Source organism: Narcine bancroftii, chromosome 5 (genome assembly GCF_036971445.1).
Source record: "Narcine bancroftii isolate sNarBan1 chromosome 5, sNarBan1.hap1, whole genome shotgun sequence".
Lineage (NCBI taxonomy): Eukaryota > Metazoa > Chordata > Chondrichthyes > Torpediniformes > Narcinidae > Narcine > Narcine bancroftii.
This window is the reverse complement of record NC_091473.1, coordinates 189,255,506-189,276,154: the sequence shown is the minus strand read 5'-3', so window position 1 is coordinate 189,276,154 and position 20,649 is coordinate 189,255,506. Positions and strand designations below refer to the sequence as shown.

The window sequence follows — 20,649 nt, the reverse complement described above, 5'->3', positions numbered from 1 at the left end:
TACAACTTTTGGATATATGGAGGAAACAACACCCAAAGGAAAAGGAATATTCATATTATTCGGGTAGACATAAAACATACTCAAGAATAGACCTATTCCTGTTATCAGCTCGCATGCAAGACAGAGTTAGGAAAACAGTATATAAAGCTAGAATATTATCGGACCACTCACCCCTGATATTGACAATAAAGTTAGAGGCCATCCCACCAAGAATGTATAGATGGAGATTAAACTCCATGCTACTTAAAATGCAGGATTTTAGAGAATTCATTGAACAACAAATTAAAATGTACTTTGAAATAAATACGGAATCAGTGAAAGATAAGTTTATACTATGGGATGCAATGAAAGCGTTCATCAGAGGGCAAATAATAAATTATGTAACTAAGATGAAGAAGGACTACAATCAGGAAACAGAGCAGTTGGAAAGGGAAATAGCAAATATAGAAAAAGAATTAGCAATGAAGGAAGATACAACTAAAAGAAGAGAATTGGCAGATAAAAAAATAAAATATGAAACACTACAAACATATAAGGTGGAGAAGACCATAATGAAGACAAAACAGAAATATTATGAACTAGGAGAAAAAACGCACAAAATTCTAGCGTGGCAGCTGAAGACAGAACAAACTAAGAGAATGGTATTGGCATCAAGGAAAAAAGACAAAAAAATCACATATATTCCAACGGAGACTAATGAAAACTTCAGAGAATTCTACGAACAATTATACCAAACTGAAAACGAAGGGAAAGAAGACAAAATAGATGAATTTTTAACTAAAATTGAACTACCAAAATTACAAATACAGGAATAAAATAAATTAATAGAACCATTTGAAATAGTAGAAATACAAGAGATAATAAAAAAATTACCAAATAATAAAACACCAGGAGAGGATGGATTCCCAATAGAATTCTATAAAACATTTAAAGATTTATTAATTCCTCCCCTCCTGGAAGTAATCAACCAGATTGATAAAACACAAAGCTTACCAGATTCTTAACACAGATTATAAGATGATAGCTAAACTATTAGCAAACAGATTAGCCGACTATGTACCAAAAATAGTAAATCTAGACCAAACTGGATTTATTAAAAAAAAGACGAACAACAGACAATATTTGTAAATTTATTAACTTAATTCATGCAGTAGAAGGAAATAAAGCTCCAATAGTAGCGGTTGCTTTAGACCAGGGGTGTCAAACTCAAATTCACGGAGGGCCAAAATTAAAAACTTGGACTAAGTCGAGGGCCGAGCTAAATATTTATTGAAAATTTTCAACAACATCTGCATGTTTTCTCTTCTTTCAACGTATGTAATGTTAAACTTTAGGATATAACTTTAGGAGGATAATGTTACAGGTCAGGAGTAGGTAGCTCAAGTTCACCCTTTGCTTGACCTGAGGGAAACATATTTGGTCCCTGTGGAGATGTAGTCAGCATTCACAGGCTGTGTCCATTTTGGCCTGCATCAGGACTCAGCATTTCCTGCTCACTCCTCAGGCTCTAGGCCTCTATTCACCCTCGACCCACCATCCCTCTACCTGACCAGTCCTTTACCCAACCTCTACTCACCCCTCACTCCACTCGCTCTGCCTCTACCCACCCCATCCTATACATGCCCTCTACTGCCTCTCCCCTCAACCTGTTCCTCCCTCTACCTGTCTCTCACCCTCTAATCACCCCTCCCCTACTCGCCCTGCCCCTCCCCTTTTACCTCTTCCCTATCCACCCCTCCTTCTACTCATCCCTCCCTCTAACTGCCCCTCGCACCACCATAACTTCCCCTGCCCATTACTCCTCACCTACACCCTCTGCCCACCCCTGCTTTCCCACCCACTCAGGCCCAGCGCGCTGCCGATCAGCCTTTGCGGACAGCCACCATCTCTCTCTTCATGTGCAGGGCCGAACCAGCTGTCCCTGGGGTCCGCGCGGGTGCAAGCGCTTAAGGCCGTGGTGACCGGGAGAAGTGCGCTCGCTCTGTGGAAGGGTCGTCCGGTGCCAGTCGCGCGGGGCTCGCGCTGCCCGGGGGCCGTGCGCAGCCTGCCATGCCTGTCGCGCCGACAGGAAATCACAGGCGCTCGCCTATCCGCCGCACCGCTCGACAGGTGGGAGAAGTGACTGGTTGTGCGGGGAGCCTTCCAACTGGCTTGCCTGCTGATGACATCGACAGACTTCTCGTGTTACAATTTCTAGTGTTACAATGGGGAAGGATGTGCAATGAAGGGGGAGGATGGTGGGGGTGACATGACCAAAAAACAGCATCGGTTCTCACTGCAGGACGGGCCACCTCTAATACATTTTTGAAATGGTCACCTCTAATACATTTTTAAAATGGTCACGTGGGCAACGAGCAAGATTCACATAGATAGCAGAGCTGATTAGCATTGAACCCCAATTGTTGGCACAGTAAGGCAGCAGCTGTGCCCCTGTCTTGGACTGTAGTGGACATTATTTTATTATTCTTTGCTATTTTGCATTTATGTGGATACTTATACAATCTGATGCTATGCTTCTTGCTACCATGCTATAGTTAGAGATTGCCCACTAATAACTCCTTTGGAAACTTTCCTGAGTTCTGAAACTTTCCCAATCCGCAGGTTTACTGTTTTCTCAGAATGTTGAGACTTTTTTTCTGATGATCTCATGCAATCTCCAACTTGTTCAGCCCTTTTGACCCCTGCTTTATCCATGCCAACTGTCTTTGCCAATCCTTTATTTGGCCCATATCCCTCTATCCTTTTCTATCCAAGGATTTGACCAAATGCCCTTTTAATGCTGGAATCGCACCTACTTCCACTTCTGGCAGTTACGTTTAAAATCATCACAATTTATCTGGCCAAACTTACTCCTCAGATCTTGTTTAAATTTCTCCCTTTCACTTAGGCCTTCTAATTTCAGACTACTGCCCTGGGAAAATAAGGATTCTGACTTTCTATGCCTCTCAGAAATTTAAGAACCTCGAAGATTTACCTGTCGGCCTCCTATCTTCCAATGACAATAAACCTAGCGGGCCCAGTTTATTCTTGTAATTAAAGCCCTCTGTTGCGTGCAACATCCTGGTAAATCTCTTCTGCACACTCTCTTGCTGCCACATCTGTCCACCAGACTCAAAGTGTGGCTGAACAAATGCTTTGTACAGCTACAACATGGCATTCCAATTCCCAAGTGTAAAATCAAAGGCAAGCCTTTTCACTGGGTTGACAGACCCAGGAGTGACAGACTGTTTCGCTAATCATTGTAATTAAAGTTTCTGCCATTTACTCTTGGTATCGTGAATTTGACTTTCCAAAGTGCATTACCTCACACTTGCCTGCATTGAATTCAATCTTCCACAGTTCACCCAACTTTCCAGCTGATCTTTTTTTACATTTTTTTTATTTTTCACACTATGAATCATACTATCTAAAATACACATAAACATTTCCCTCTTGAATATACACGGTGTTCTTTCCCCCCCTCCCTTCCCTCCTTCCTTCACCCCCCCTCCCCACCCACTCAACGTTCAACATATATGATACATTAAACCCATTAAACAATGTCATGACACAATGAAAATAAACAAGAAATTTGTGTCATCTACTTTTACATACTGGGTCAGTTCATTTCGTCGTCTTCTCCTTCTGTCATTTTAGGGGGTGGAGGTCCGCGGTAGGTCTTCTCTGTTTTCCATGTACGGTTCCCAAATTTGTTCAAATAATGTGACTTTATTTCTTAAATTGTATGTTATTTTTTCCAATGGAATACATTTATTCATTTCTATGTACCATTCCTGTATTCTCAGGTTATCTTCTAATTTCCAGGTTGACATAATACATTTTTTTGCTACAGCTAAGGCTATCATAATAAATTTTTTTTGTGCTCCATCCAAATCGAGGCCAAGTTCTTTACTTCTTATATTACTTAGAAGAAAGATCTGGATTTCTTGGTATGTTGCTTTTTGTGATTTTATTTAATACCTGATTTAGATCTTTCCAAAACTTTTCCACTTTCTCACATGCCCAAATTGCATGTACTGTTGATCCCGTTTCCTTCTTACAGCGAAAACATCTATCAGATAATGTTGGGTCCCATTTATTTAACTTTTGGGGCGTGGGGTATAGGCTGTGTAACCAATTATATTGTATCATGAGTAACCTGGTGTTTATTGTATTTCTCATAGTTCCGGAGCATAGCTTTTCCCATGTTTCATTCTTTATCTTTATGTTTAGATCTTGTTCCCATTTTTGTTTGGGTTTACAGCTTGTTTCCTCGTTCTCTTTCTCTTGCAGCTTGATGTACGTGTTTGTTATAAATCTTTTAATTATCATTGTGTCTGTAATCACATATTCAAAATTGCTTCCTTCTGGTAACCTCGGACTTCTTCCCAATTTGTCCTTCAATTAGGTTTTCAGTTGGTGGTATGCAAACATTGTACCGTGAGTTATACCATATTTGCACTTCATTTTTTCAAAAGATAATAATTTATTTCCCGAAAAACAATTTTCTATTCTTTTGATCCCTTTTCTCTCCCATGGCAGGATTTTGATTTAAAGGAAAGGTTATCTATTGTGAAGATGATTAGTTGATATTGCGTCAATATTAATTTTGGTAGTTGATAATTTGTTTTATTCCTTTCTACGTGAATCTTCTTCCAAATGTTGAGCAGATGGTGCAGTACTGGTGAATTCCTATGTTGCACCAGCTTTTCATCCCACTTATATAGTATATGTTCAGGTACCTTCTCCCCTATTTTATCTAGCTCTAATCTGGTCCAATCTGGTTTTTCCCTTGTTTGATAAAAATCTGATAGGTATCTTAATTGTGAACTTTCCAGCTGATCTATGTCTAGATTTAACTTTGGGAGTTTTTAGGGTGGCTTAATTAGCGATACGATTAGCACAACGCTGTTATAATGCTAGCCAGGTTTGAATCTGGCATTGTCTGCAAGGAGTTTGTGTGTTTTCTCTATGTCTGGGTGGGTTTCCACCCACCCTTTAAAAACGTATGGGTAAATTAATTGTAGGTTAATTGGGTGGCATGAGCTTGTAGGCTGAAAGTGTCTGCTACCCTGCTGTATTTCTACAACTTCAATGTTCATATTATCTGCAATCGTACCTTTGATTTTTCATACAGACAGCCAAGGTCCCAGTGCTGATCCCCTGCAGTACACCATGTATCACAGCAACCTTGCCTCCTATCATCAAGCCAGTTTTAGATTGACTTTGCAGACATATTGCTTGTATCATAACCTTCTATCACATGAATCTTTGTCAAAAGACTTGTTATAGTCTGTTAATCTGCCTTATCAATATTCTGAGTTATGCCAGATTTGTGAGACAGGATTTGCCCTGTCCAAGTCTGTTACTTAGAACTAGATGTTAATATTCCCTTATTGCACTGCTGAGACTTGCTGCCTAGACTCTGTGGGGTAACCAGTGAGTGGTGGCATCTTTTGGGTTATCTAGTGGATGCCCTCCTTCCTCAGTGTTTTGCTGATAGACCCATGACACCTCTGGAGGTTCCGCAGTGGGCATTTGGACTCACTCCCAGATGCCATTCGCTCACTTGGGAGCACAGGTGGAATCCTTTCTCCTCATCCAGAGCCAATGACTACCCTTTTCAGCAGCTCTGGAGAGATCTTTGACTGCTTGTTGGTGTATCTTTCCTTGCAATCCCAACTTCCGGAGTACCCTTGATGTCGATGTGGCCACAAATCCTCTGCAGCCTACTTCAACCGGTCAGACCCTTGCCTTCCAGCTGTTTCGCTGCACATCAACTGCAAGCTCAACGTACCTCAGTTTCTTGCACTCGTAGGCCTCCACTGTATCCTCCAAGGGCACTGTAAGCTCAATTATATAAACGAGATGCACAAGGTCTGGTCTGAGATTGGTTTCCGCAATTTCATTTGGGAAGTAGAGCCTGTAGTCTAAGTCTGTGCCATCTTTCAATTACATGCCCTGCCTAGCCATCCAGAATCTGTCCTTTATGTGGCGATTCCGGCTTGACCCTCACTTTCCCAAACAAATGCTGTTAATGGCTAGTGGAATGAAGGGGGAAGTAGAGTGTTAACACTTGTTTGCCGATTTTACAGCCTTGCTGAAAGACATCGTAGAACCTGGTTGTGATGCCAGGTGTATTGGCCTTGAACGAGGCTGGTCTTGCAGCCCACTAAAATATGCTTTAGCGTTGCTGAAGTTGGGCAGAGGGAGCATGTGGGGTCCTCTCCATACCACTGGCTGAGATTCATGGCAGACATCAGGACATTGTTTGCAGCCCTGATGGTGAAGCTCACTCTGAATCTCTCCATTTCCCACAGCATTTTCCAGGAGATCTTCCTTTTCTCCATTCCCTCCCATCTTGTCCGTTGCACTTGCTTTGGCTAAGTGATAGCCTTTGTGTACACCTTGCCACCTCCTCTTGCCAATGAATCTCTTCCGTTGCAAACCTGCATTTCTGAGACAGAGCAGCCTTGTTTCAGGTTGGTGCTCTGGCCCCAAGACCATTCCTCCCTTGCTGCACTTGGCCCAAAATGTCCCTATGCTTGAGTGCCACCTTTGCTTGCTTATTTGCTTCTGATGGAATCCATTTTCTCTCAGTAACCATGCTGACTCCTCCTTAATGGTCCACATCTTCCAGGTCTCTCAGAATCTCCAACAACTGCCCTGTCACTGATGTAAGGCTCACTGGCCTTTAGTTTCAAGGCTTAGCCCTGCTGCCCTTTTGAACAAGATGATGGATGCCATCTTCCATTCTTCAGGTACCTGGCTTATGAAAATGCAGAAATCTTGATCAGAGCTGAACAACCTCCTTCCTTGCATTGCTTAGCTTTTGAGATCTTATTGTGTCTTGAGGATTTAACTACCCTAATGTGCTCCATTATTTCTTGCATTTCCTCCTTGCAGATGCTCTCCAGAGTATTTTCACATCTTTCCCTTAACTCTTCCACCTCCACGTCTTTTTCCCTGATGACTAGGTTTTGGAGTTCCTCCTTGTGCTCCTTGGCGTAGCTTACCCCATTCCTTCCTTGGCTTCTGTTAATGAACCATCTGTTGTCCTACTCCTAAAAGGTCTTAGGGTTCTCCTTGATTCTACTAGTTAAGGTCATTCACTTCATGGCCTTATTTTTTTCCCTCCCAATTTCTTTCTTGTTCTTTCCTATATCCCCAATAAATCTCAAGTGACTTGTTTTAAAATTTTAAATTTAGACATACTGCAAGGTAACAGGCTCAAGGATTGTGCTGTGACTTGTTATAGATTCACTGGGCTGAAGTGGCTCCTTCAATGCCATGGGGAAATGAGGATTATAGGTATCATTATAACAACAAAAACCACTGGACTGGGGGTATGGGTCTTATTTAGGCATGTAACATGGTAACAGGCCCTTCTGGCCCTCAGGCCTGTGCCACCCGAATACCCCAATTAACCAACAATCCACCGTCCATTTTGAAGGGTGGGAGGAAATTGGAGCAGCCAGAGAACCCCACGCAGACACAGGAAGAACATACACACTCCTTAAAGTGCTGAATGGGAACCCTGATCGTTGGCCCTGTTACAGCTTTGCACTAACTTCTACTCTAACCGTGCTGCCTTATACCTTTTTTAAAAAACTTTATTTAAAGGTTTTATCACAGGAATAAAAAAAAGATTACATTTAAAGAAAAGATATAAAATAAAATAATATAATTACAATACAACATTAATAACCTAACTTAATTCAGTCTAACCCCCCCTACATATACAACAACTAAAAATCTATATATATAAAAATAACCCACCCTTCCCCTCCCCAAAATAAAGAGTGAAGAATTAGTAAAATTAATAATATTATGTATTAAAAAAAACACAAAAAAAGGAAAATATGACAAATAAAAATAATAAAAAAAGATTTATCAGATCTAAAATATCACATCTAAGAGCATACTTAAATCAAACTTAATTGCATATACTTAACAAATGGAGTCCACTTCAACTTATAAAAAGACATCTTATCTTGGATTGAAAAAGATATCCTTTCCATAATTAAACAAGACTTCATCACCTGTCCAAAGTTAGTATATTTCTATCTTTCCAAGTAAATGCTATACATTTCTTGGCCACTACTAAAGCTAAATAGATAAAAGAAATCTGATAATTATTTAATCCTAAATCAATTAATAATTGCATATTCCCTAATAAAAATATATCAGGATCTAATACAACACAAATATTATATAATCTATTAAATATAGATTGAATACCTTTCCAAAACTGTTGCAATAGGTCACAGGACCAGACAGCATATAAAAAAGTACTGGCTGTCTGGTTACAATGAAAACAACAATCTGACTTACTAAGACCAAATTTTTTTAATTTTTCTGGTGTTAAGTATAATTGATGTATAAAATTATAATTAATCATCGCTAATCTAGCATTAATCAATTTCCGAATACTGTTTTGACAAATTTCCATCCAAGCTCCTTCAGCTATTGTAGAACCTAAATCTTTTTCCCATTTCAACTTATCTTTATCCCAATGTTTCTTACTTTCATTTTCTTGTAGAATACAATACAAATCAGATATATACCCCTTTTTTGGTATTGAAAGTACATATTTCTCAAAGCTAGTTTCGGGCAATAAAGTCATTTGCCGACCACATATCTGTTTTACAAATGATCTTAACTGATAGTACACAAATGCAGAATTTCCACTAATACCAAATTGTAATTCCTCAAAAGAACAAAAATATCCTTCAAAAAAACAATCAGATAAGTTTTTTATTCCTTTCCTTTCCCATTGTTTCAAAGTAATATTGGAGACCGTAAAAGGAACAAGTTGATTATTATATAATGGCAATCGCCCAGACCATTTATTTTTGAGCCCCATTTTATCAAGTTTACTTGTCCATAGATTCAATAAATGTTTCAATATTGGTACATCATAAGTTCATAACAAATTTTTATTCCATCGAAACAAAAATTCATGTGGAGGTTTTTCTAAAATAACTGCCAGTTCTATCTTTGCCCAACTGGGCGGATCCTCCATATTCATTAGTGCACTAAGAAATTTAAATTGAGCTGCCTCATAATAATATTGAAAATTAGGTAATCTCAAACCTCCAAATTGAAAGTCCCAATTGTTGTCAATTACGCAATTTCAGGAAAGACGTAGTCCACCAAGGAGAGTGGAGACACAAGATGGGAACCGAATTCCAAGAAGAAATGTAGACAATGGTGGTCAGAGTGATAAAGCTGATTTAAAAAAAAAATTCTGAGAAGATTTTAGATAGTGCTGCCTTATACCTGACATGTGCTTCCTTGTATTGTCTCCAATCCAGACAGCATCCTTGAAAATCACCAGTAGCATTGACATCTTTCTTGTAATGAGGTGACCAGAACTGAATGCAATATTCCAAGGTCTTACAGAGTTGTTATATTACCTCATGGCTTAAATTTATCAAAAGCTTTTGAAAACAAAAAGGAATAACTAGCTCCACTGCATTTTGATTTAGTAAATGGAATGATGGCATTGACATTTTGTTAACTAGATGACTTGATGTGCATGTAAAGGACGAGCTATCCTAGACCCACAACACCATCTCATTCGTCAAGACTTCCAATGGAGGTTGAGGAGGACAAGATTACCGGTCCCCACCTTGACAACATTTGACAGGAGCACACTTGTGAGTGTCCTAAACTGGCTGCCTCATTCTGTGATACGGTAGCTTCAAAGTCAATGTAGAGGTTTGTCAAAATGGCTGAGAAGACAACTGGGGACACCCTTTTCTCCTGATGACATTCGCCGGGGTTTCTTAAATAGCACTTGATGAATTAGAGAGTACCCTTTCTGTCCAGCACACGGTATCTTCAGATTTCAGATTTATTGTCAGAGTACGTGCATGACATCATATATAATCCTGAGATTCTTTTTGCTGCGGACTTGGCAGAACTACCGCAAAAAAAAATCTGTACGCTTAAACAAATAAAGAACAGTAAACCAATAACAAATGTAATCAAACTGACTTAGACCCACTACCATCAAGAAGGGTGTACAGGAGTATCAAAATCAGGCTGGGTAATAACTTACTGCAGCCTGTGAGATTGATGAACAGTAACTTGTAACTGAGTAAATTTAGATTTGGACATGCAGCATGGCAACAGGCCATTTCGGCCCACGATTCCGTGCCGCCCAATTTGCTCCCAATTAACCTACACCCCTGGTATGTTTCAAATGGTGGGAAGAAACCTGCGCAGACATGGGGACAATGAACAAACTCCTTACAGACATGGCAGGATTTGAATCCCATTCCTGATCGTTGGCGCTGTAAAGACGTTGCGTTAACCGCTTTGCCAACCGTGCCATACTGTATTTATATCTTTTTGGATCTATGTGATTATAATGTGCTGAATTATATGGTATATATAACAAACTTGAAGATCGCTTTCCTCAAGTAGTCTCTGCTTGCGAATGGTTTGTTGCCTTCCTTTTGACTAGGTGTTTGCATTCTGAAAACCTCCTCAAACTTGTTTTGTGAATTGTCTTTGCTTGAACTTGATTGTGAGCTTGTTATTTTTGAGACTGAGGATTTAAATTCTCAAGGATGCCCAGATTTGTGCACGGTCTCTGATACCTTCCTTGGTCTCAGGAGTACTCAAGATGTCCCAGCTGAATTTCACTCATTCAAACACCTGTTATAATTATTGAAGTCCTTTCTGTGAACACTCAGTCCCAGATGGAGAAGTTTGAACTGTATGGCATTTAAACATGCTGCTTAAAAAATACTGATAGTTGGACGTTATCTGCTACGGCAGTGTATTTTTTTTATGGGAAAAAGCATTTAAAATTGTGAAAAGAATAGATAAGATAGAGGAAGGTTTTTTTAAATTATTCCACAGGTAGGTAATGTGAGAACTAAAGGGCAGAGCCTCAAGATTCAGGGTAGTAGATTTAGGGCAGAGATGAGGAGGAACTGCTTTTCCCAGAGGGTGGTGAATCTGGAATTCATTAGCCATTGAAGCAGTGGAGGTGACCTCAGTAAATATATTTAAGACAAGATTGGATAGAATTTTACATAGTAGGGGGATTAAGGGATATGGGGAAAACTCAGCTAGATGGGGACAAGCCTATCATCAGATCCGCCCTGATCACACTGAAAGGTGGAGCAGGCTGGATGGTGGAATGGCTAACTCGTGCTCCTATTTCTTGTGTTTTTAAGGTGATTGAGGTGCAAGGTAAATCGCTGTCGATCCTATCCAGATTTGTTTTAGTTCCCGCTGGTACTATGTTACTGGGTCAGGCTCAGCTGCCGTATGCTATTACTGAGCTGTCGGGTCACAATAAAATGTGGGTTGTCTTTTATGTAAAACAATCTCTTCCCCATCACTTCCATAGAATCATTTCCTTTCTGCAGGACAACTGAACTGGTTCCATCAAAACCATTGCAGGGTTTGTCCTGGAAGTTTCAGTAAACCAAGGTCCAGCTGCCCTTTGAACTGTTTCTGAAAGGTCAGCTGTGACTATTGGAAGAAGAGAGTGAGAGTGTTCGTAAACATATTTGTACCTTCATTCACAAAAACAGGTGACCTGTCATTTATTAGGTGCTTGTAAACTTTTGTATGTGCACATTGTCGATCAGTGGACAGGAGGCAAGGGTCTAGACAGAGAGATGACACCCTCACTGTGTTCATCTCTCCCTTCCTTACCAGGAGCCACAGCAGTTATTCTATCAACCACATCCACACTAAATTTGTCAAGCCAGTGCTGAAAGTCGCAGTGGGTCTGCTCATAAAAACCTTGCTGATCCTTTGAGAAAAGCTGCCATTGTAATCTCTCTGCATTTTGCTTTTCTCTCACCTAGTTTAAAGATGAAATATCCAAACGGTTCAAAGCCAAGCAGGAGCAGCTGGTGCTCATCTTTGCCGGGAAGATTCTGAAGGATGGCGACACACTCAGCCAGCATGGCATCAAGGACGGGCTCACTGTGCACCTGGTCATAAAGACAGCGCAGAGGTAAATGGTCTCAGAATGCTGGCTCGGCAACCACAACCACAATCCATGTTCACACAGATACTGCAATTCATCTCGGGTCATGTATCCTGTTATGTGGCTGGTCAGATGCCCTGGTTACTTGCTGTTAGTTGACAAGTTCCAGGTTCTTTAGTTTTATAAGAGAACAATGTATTTCTGAGATGCACGCTAAATTTGATCCACAGACCATGCATGCGTCAGGGCAAAGGTGCCACTGTCATCAACTAATGACGCAGCAGAAATATTGCTGGTAGTAATTGCCAATGGTAAGCTGGGTACGGATAAAGAGGAGGCAAGTACCTGTGAATTTTACTACACCTTCAGTTATTCTCTTTGGCTTTCTTCTCTAAAAGGATTCTAGTCACATGGCAGCATTTACTGAATACACGTGTGTAATAGTCTACTTTTGTGGACCAATTATTAGGGTAAAATTTAGGGGGTCAGTTATTACAAGCATACTACTATAGACCGCAGTAAGTACCTACATCAATCGAGGCACCTGGAGCTCGGATGGGCGGGAAGACCTCGATCAAGGCATCGGGAGTTCAGATAGGCAGGCAGTCAGGGCCTAGGCAAGAATCCCGCGGTCGGGAGCTCCATTGGGTGGCTGGGATCTCAGATGGGCAGGCGTGGGGCCAAAAATAGGAGGGTCGACTTTGACGTGATCTATGGAAAATACCGAATTTTTGGCCCATAAATAGAGGGGTTAACTTTTACATGGTATCGACTCTTACATGTTTATATGGTGTTGCCCTCAGCAATCTGCAGCAAAATGTCCTTCCCACTTCTTGCTGAAGCATTGAATTTATCTTGCATATCTACAAACCTCTCACCTCTTGCAGCATCTGCACCCAATGTTGCTATTTTTGTTTTAATTCCAGGAAACCTACTGATTGGTCCCAACTTTGAATATGTGTGATGGAGGCACATCCTTCAGATTATCTTTATTGTCTCATATTGGGTGACACATTTAGTGTAGAGGTTAGCACAACACTATGCCAGCAACCCGGGTTTGAATGTGGTGCTGTCTGTAAAGAGTGTGTTACAATCTCCTTGTGGCCGCTTGGGTTTTCTCTGGGTGCTTTGTTTTCCTCCCACAATCTAAAGTCATACAGAGTTAAGAGGTTAATTGATCACATGAATGTATTTGGGCGGCACAGGCTCATTGGCCAGATTGGCCTATTACTACTATATCTCGACGTTAAAATAAAAATGAGCTTTTTTGGGTGTCAGGAAGCGACAACTCCAAGAGGATGTCAGATATTCCCGCCTACCTACACAGTGCTTCTAGTCTATTGCAGTTGTCTTATCCCATTATTTGAATTTAACCTCCTCCACCCACTATCTCCATCCCCAACCCTACTCCTTTTACAGCCTTGAGCATTCCAGTTTTTGTGTGTGACAATAACTGGGTACCTTTCTTTCCCACTGATATCCTCTGATCCCTCTAACTTCATTCATTACAATGCTTATACTGCTTTGTACGCATGGGTTGACTAGCTGTACTGCCCGCAGAACTAACTTCCTCACATATTTCAATACACAAGAGCAGACTTTCACTCTTTCTCCATGTTAAAGGTGGCTGAAATCCAAATCCATGTTTTTTGCTGTAGATGAGAGTCCAGCTAAAGCTTTGAAGTGGGCAAGTACTGGAAAAGAAATGCCTATTTCTGAATATTAACTACATAGACACTTGCTTTATTGGGTATAGAGTTCTTCTGCATGTAGTTTTAAACCCTCCTGATAGCCTTTTGTTTAAACACAGGAACATTGCTTTAAAAATGTGTGTTGCACCTTCAATCTCTCTCTGGACTGTTATAATTCATGTTTATCCTTATGGTAATTCCCTCTGTGGATATGGATTTCTTATAACATATGGGGTAATGCCCTGTTCAAACAGGGCTTAAAACTGTGCATACTTGAATCTGCTCCAGAAAATGTTTCCAAAACTAAATCTTACTCCATTAATACTTCGTTACCTGGGGGTGAGTTAGGGTGCTGGGAAGAGAAAGATTTGTACAGGTACACAATCCTTTATCCAGAACCCTTGGGGGACAGTGTGTTCTGAATTTTGGATTTTTCCGGATTTCGGAAAGCCAGATTTAAGCCCACCCGAATTGTGCTGACGTATCCACCCCCACCCCCTTCCAGTCACGCTGCCGTCTCTCTCCCCACTTGCCAGTTTTTGGAGCTTTCCGGATTTTAGATGTCTGGATAAAGGATTGTGTACCTGTACTGTCTACCCTACATGTCTCTCCTAATTTAATAAAGTTCAGTCAAGTTTCCTCACTGCCTTCACTCCAAATCCACTGTCATGGAGAATTGGAAAGACTAGACCTCGCCTTCTCCACCCCCAATTGAAGGACCCAATGAACATTAGCTTTGAATATCTCCTTTGTAAGTCAAGTCAAGATAAGCTTATTATCCGATTTGTGCAAGTACAACCTGATGAAACATCTTTTTCTGGCCCTTGGTGCAAAATATCCAGACACAACCAGACATAGCAAACCGTACATATGCATGGCAAGTATTCATATACACTAATAAATATTGTTTCATGAATATGAGAGTCTCAGATAGTTTGTATGAGCAGTTCCCTTGGTCATTTAGCATTCCCACTACCCACGGGAAGCAGTTGTCCACTCATTCCACCTTCTCCCACGAGTGAAAACATGTCAACATCTATATTGTCGTCACCCTTAAGGAACCTTGTTTCAATAAGATCAACTAATTTTTCAAGCCTTGAGGTTTGATTTTTCTTTAAATGTGTGAGGACAAACCATCTCATCCCAGGAATGTTCCTATTAATCCTGTTGTATCTTTTGGTTTCCAATGCAAGCAGATACTTTAAGGGATTTGATGTTGAGGGACCTGCTGAGTTTCTGAGTATTCTGGCGAGAATGTTATTGCCTAGTGGCCTCACTGCAGGCAATAACATTCTCGACAGAATACTTTCCTAAGTGGTTTATCCTCAGCTAATTATGCATATTATCAGCCAGAGTTCACCGTCACAAGGCTATGGAATTGTGTCTCGTTCTTGAGATGAGGGCAAAGTCCAGGCTTGTGGTGTCGATTTGAATTGAGCCATTCGTCTTTCAAATGAGAGTTAAAATGTTGTTCTGCATATTTCCAATGTACAAATGTGCTGGAGAAACTCAGCAGGTCCCTCAACATCAATAGGAAGCAAAGGATGATCAGCGTTTTGGGCCTGATCCTTCATTATATGGTTATGTCAGAGGCGACATTCAAAGTTCATTGAAGTACAGCTTTCAGATTCTCTTCAATTTGGATGGAGAAAGCTTCTGATTTATGTAAAACCAGCTCCTCTGGTTACTTTTGGAGTGTTTTGGGTTGTTGCTATTGTAAAGTATAAACTGTGGCGAGCAAGCTCTGCACTACACCTGCCTCAGTAACACTGCAGCTGCCTGAAAATGTAACCCTGGTGCAGTGGAGGAAGTTGGAATGCTAAAATTGTTAATACCTCGTGCTCTGGCTTGTGCTACTGCTCTACCACTGTTATCTCTGTCCTGCAGCTCCAGGCATTTTACCTTTCTGGGACAGTCACAAAGCTTTCCCAAGTGTGGAGGAGTGCATTTGTTCACCTGACATGAAATGCCATCTGTCCACTGACACTTGAATGCAGCCCCTGGTCCAATGTTAAGTGCTGAATGGGGAACTTCAGATGCTATTGGAGGTGGTAGTTTTTGAAAACTGGTTTCCATATCTGCTAAGCCCAGAAGGAGCAATTGTATTTGACAGGCTAGTTCACCAGTGGTCAGATGAACTGGTTTTTGTCATAAATTTGGACACACAGCATTAACCCACAAGCCCATGCCACCCAATTACTTCTAATCAACCTACAACCCCCATATATTTTTGAAGGGTGGGAGAAAACCAGAGCACTTGGAGGAAACCCAAACAGACATGGAGAGAGCGTCCAAACTCCTTAGAGACAGCGCCAAACTTGATCCCCAATCGCTGGCGCTGTAACAGCATTGCGCTAACCGCTACACTAACTGCACCGTCCACATATTGTCAGAGTTATTACAGCACAGATGGAGGCTATTGAGTCAATTTTTACCATTGATTCTGCAACATGGTGTAGTGCACGTCTTACGTTTTATCTCCTCGACCTGTTGTCAGAGTATGTCCAGGTTAATTTTTATGTTCCTCGAAGCTGATGAGACTTGGGCGTCTGGTATTATACTACTGCTACAATCACCCAGAACAGAAACAGGCAATTTGGCCCATGGTGCACGTTGCCGTTTATCTTCTACACAATCTGCCGTCGACAGATTTAACCTGCATGGTCTTCAAATCCTTTCTCTTGTGGCTTTCCTCAGCTTCCCCTTAAATGTATCTCTGCTATTCACCTCAACCACACGCTGTGGGATCATATTCCTTGTTCTCAAGCTTTTTGGGTAATGAAGTTTCCCTGAATAATCATTTGGATTTCTCAGCAACTCTTGTGGTTATAATCCCAAGCTACTCTTCCTCTCCCATATCAAACTCTTCCATTATCTCAAACACCTCTGATTTGGTTAGACTTCTATTTTCTTTCTAAAGAAATGAATCTCAGTCCTTTCAGTTAGAACCTCTACTGTAGCTTTGTTCTTGTAAATCTTTCTGTGAACCTCTAATATACAGATGACAAACCTACCCCGAAAGGTGAAGATTTGTAAGATTTAATTAAAAACAGTCTTCATTATGAGTTTCTGTGTGTTTGGATCAAAATAAATGTTACTTTTTGGTTTGAGAAGAGGCTGTGAACCTTTCAAAATGGTTACAGGCTGGTTCTGGATAATGCAATACGCAGTGAAGATATCACAGCTCCAACAGGTATAGTGGGGTGCCATTTGGACTATTGTCTTCAGATTTGGTCACTGTGCTACCAGAAAGATGTTGTCAGGCCAAAGGCGATCAGATCCTCTTTATTGTTGTTTCAGTGTATGACCATCAAGTGAAGTCTCTAACCAGAGCACACAAGTTTAAGGTGACGGGGGAGAGATTTCACAAGAACCCGAGGGGTCATTTTTTTTTTTGCACAGAGGGTGGTGGGTGTATGCCAGAGGAGGTGGTTGCAATAGGTGCTGTTGCAGTGCTTAATCAACAAAAAATGGACAGATGCAACATCTTTCTTGCAGCATGGTGACAAAAACTGAAAACCATCCTCCAAATGGAATCTCATGAATATCTTGTACAACTGCAACATGACATCCCAACTTCTGTACTCAATACTCTGATGAAGGCCAATGTGTCGAAAAAAAGTGGAATAAAATTGTGTGGAGCATTACTAAATTATTGCTTACGTACCTTTGTACTTCTGACTCTGGACACCACCGTACTTTTTATTATTCGAGTTGAGGGCACTAGCTCCAGTTTGTTTATTGTCACCGGTATCGGGCCAGGTGAAAGAGTTTGCTTTGTATGCTTTCCAGTAAGTTAATCCATACTTAAGTACAGCAAACTGAACAGTACAGAGTGCAGAGCTGAAGTAAGTGATCAGAATGGAGCAAGAACAATGTTATTTTCATTGGCGTGAGGTTTGTTCAGGAGTCTGATAGCTGTGGAAAAGAACCTGCCCTCAAATCTGATGGGATCTCCTTCCTGAGTGGGAAGAAATGAATCCTTTAATATGTTGTTGCATTTCCATGGCAATGGGAAGTGTAGGTGACAGCTTGGGAGGTCATTTGCTTCTCAAGGTTTGGTGGCTCACCCAAGCTGAAAGCAGATTTAAAAGAATGTTTTTTTTTTTGGGAAGTTTTAGAATGGAAGGATAGGAGAGTGGAGCAGTGTAGAGGGTGCTGTGAGGTCCACTGGGAGCACCTCGCAAAATGTTGCTTTGTTCCAGCGCCTTTTTGTTTTGGATCCAAAGAACCAGACTGTGGAGAGAAAAATTGTTGGGACAGAGCATAAGGAATTCTGGCTGGTGCTACACAAAGTCTGCAACTTGTGGGGTGGGGGCGGGGGGTGGTGGGAAGTGCATTCCCCTTCTGGAAATGGAACCTGTCTGTATCCAGGTTTTGAATCAGCGCCCTGTTTCATATTCACCACCCTGTGTGTTTTTTAAAAAAAAATGTTGCCCCTCAAGGTTCATGTTGGATCTCTCCACTTTAACTTAAACCCCTCTGGTTACCAATTCCCATTCTCTGGGTAAAATATTCTGTATATTCACCCAATCTACACTTCTCGTGATTTGTACACTCCTCACCCCTCTATGCTCCAAGGAATAAAGCCCCAATCAGCTCAACGTCTCTCTGTAGCTCAGGCCCCTGAGTCCATCTCTGCACCCTCTCCAACTTGACAGCATCTTTCTGTGAAGTTGAGGGTTAAACTACGTTGGAATGTGTCACCCTTGGTTACTGAGTGAGGTTGGAGGTTGAACAGTTTTGAAATATCTCACCTTTAATTGCTATTTTGTTGACACCCCAGGACTTGCAAGATGAAACTTGATGTAAAGGTAAAGGTTCCATTATTGTCACGCACATTTAGAATGTAATGTACATGAAATTCTTTAACTTTTGACGACCGTAAGGCAGACAGAGAATCATCACTTGGTCCAGTGCCCCTCATAGAAACCTACAGCACTTGGTGTTCCTCAGCCTGAGCCTGGCTAGCTTCCGAAATCAGACAACCTCAGTCGTATTTAGGCTATTAGGCTACTAAATATAATGTCTTGATGTACTGTTAACTGCTAAAGATAATGACACAGTAGATTCCCATGAATTGGAGGAGCAACACCTAATATTCCATCTGGGCACTCTCCAGTTTCTGCTAACCCACTCCCTGTTCTCCCTCTCCTCCCCATCCCTCTGTCTTTCCTTCCCCCCAACCATTTTGTTCAGGTGCTTGTCTACATTTTGTTCATACCTTTTTTTTAAATTTTTTTATTTTTCACACCATAAATCACATTAGCCATGATATACACTATTTCTTTTTCACACATATACAGTGACTTTTTCTCCCCCCCCCTCCCTCCTCCCAAGCCACCCCCCCCACCCCCCCCCCATCCATTTTAGGTATACAATCGAGGTTGCATTAAGCCAGTCAGACAATGTTGTCATTCAACAAAAATACACCAGAAATTCTACTGAGTCCATTCTTTTCTTTCCTTCTCCTTCCATCAACTTAGGTAATGTTTGTCCCCGGTAGGTTTTCGCTATTGTATTTAATGTAAGGCTCCCATACTTGTTCGAATATTTCAATATTATTTCTTAACCTATATGTTATTTTTTCTAATGGAATACATTTATTCATTTAAATTTAGTAGTTTCTTCCTTTTAATTTGGTTATGTATTCCATTAATATTTAAAGTCATGTAGTTCAGCGTAGCCCTTTTATATTTTGTTTATCTTCTCTTTCCGTTTTTCCATCATTACCTTTCCTCCTTTTCCATTTCTGTTTTCTTATTTTCAACTCTTTATAAGACAACATTCCTACAACATCCAACATTTTCCTTATTCTCCTATTTCTATCTTCTTTATCCCCAATCTCCCCTTCCCCTCCTGAGTTGTCCTTTATCCCTTGTCGGACAACCACATCTCCCCTCTCCATTTGGATTTGCGAATCCACTCGCAAGCGTCAACTGATTTTGCAGTGACCGCTATTTCCCCCCACCCAGCCCCCCCCAGAAAAGATTTCACTTTTCATATGTCACAAAGGTCACTCTTTTAATTCCCTCCTTATTCTCTCTACTCCATTACCTTCCCTTATTAATTCTTGTCTATACTATCTATATTTTCCTCTAAGTACAGATACATTCACGTATGCACATTGTCTCTATTCACTCTTATACCTCTTTACCCGCATACATATCAATCGTGATCATTTTTACTCTCATTACCCGTCTTCATCCCTCAGTCTATTTTTGTCTCTACCCACATACATATCAATCGTGATCATTTTTACTCTCATTACCCGTCTTCATCCCTCAGTCTATTTTTGTCTCTACCCACATACATATCAATCGTGATCATTTTTACTCTCATTACCCGTCTTCATCCCTCAGTCTATTTTTGTAATTGTTCTGCAAATTTTCGTGCTTCTTCTGGATCCGAGAATAGTCTGTTTTGTTGTCCTGGAATAAATATTTTCAATACCGCTGGATGCTTTAGTATAAATTTATACCCTTTCTTCCATAAAATCGCCTTTGCTGTATTGAACTCTTTTCTCTTCTTTAGGAGTTCAAAACTTATATCTGGATAAATGAAGATTTTTTGCCCTTTATACTCCAGTGGTTTGTTGCCCACTCTTACTTTTTCCATTGTCTTCTCCAGTACCTTTTCTCTTGTAGTATATCTTAGGAATTTTACTACAATAGATCTTGGTTTTTGTTGTGGTTGTGGTTTAGAGGCCAATACTCTATGTGCCCTTTCTATTTCCATTTCTTGCTGTAGTTCTGGACATCCTAGGGTCTTAGGGATCCACTCTTTTATAAACTCCCTCATATTCTTGCCTTCTTCATCTTCCTTAAGGCCCACTATCTTTATGTTATTTCTTCTGTTATAATTTTCCATTGTATCTATTTTTTGAGCTAGTAGTTCTTGTGTCTCTTTAGTTTTTTTATTAGATTCCTCCAGTTTCTTTTTTAAGTCTTCTACCTCCATTTCTGCTGCTACTGCCCGCTCTTCCATCTTGTCCATTTTCTTTCCCATTTCTGTTAA

General features: G+C 40.7%; 1 protein-coding gene across 2 annotated transcripts in view; it reads left to right on the top strand.

Moving 5' to 3' along the window:
- ubqln4 (ubiquilin 4) overlaps positions 1-20,649 on the top strand; it is a 58,748-nt gene that overhangs the window by 19,199 nt on the left and 18,900 nt on the right. For both annotated transcript variants that reach the window (XM_069940283.1, XM_069940282.1), the window contains exon 2: positions 11,817-11,968. In XM_069940283.1, the coding sequence (XP_069796384.1) occupies positions 11,817-11,968 (152 nt within the window). The remainder of the gene's footprint in view (positions 1-11,816; positions 11,969-20,649) is intronic.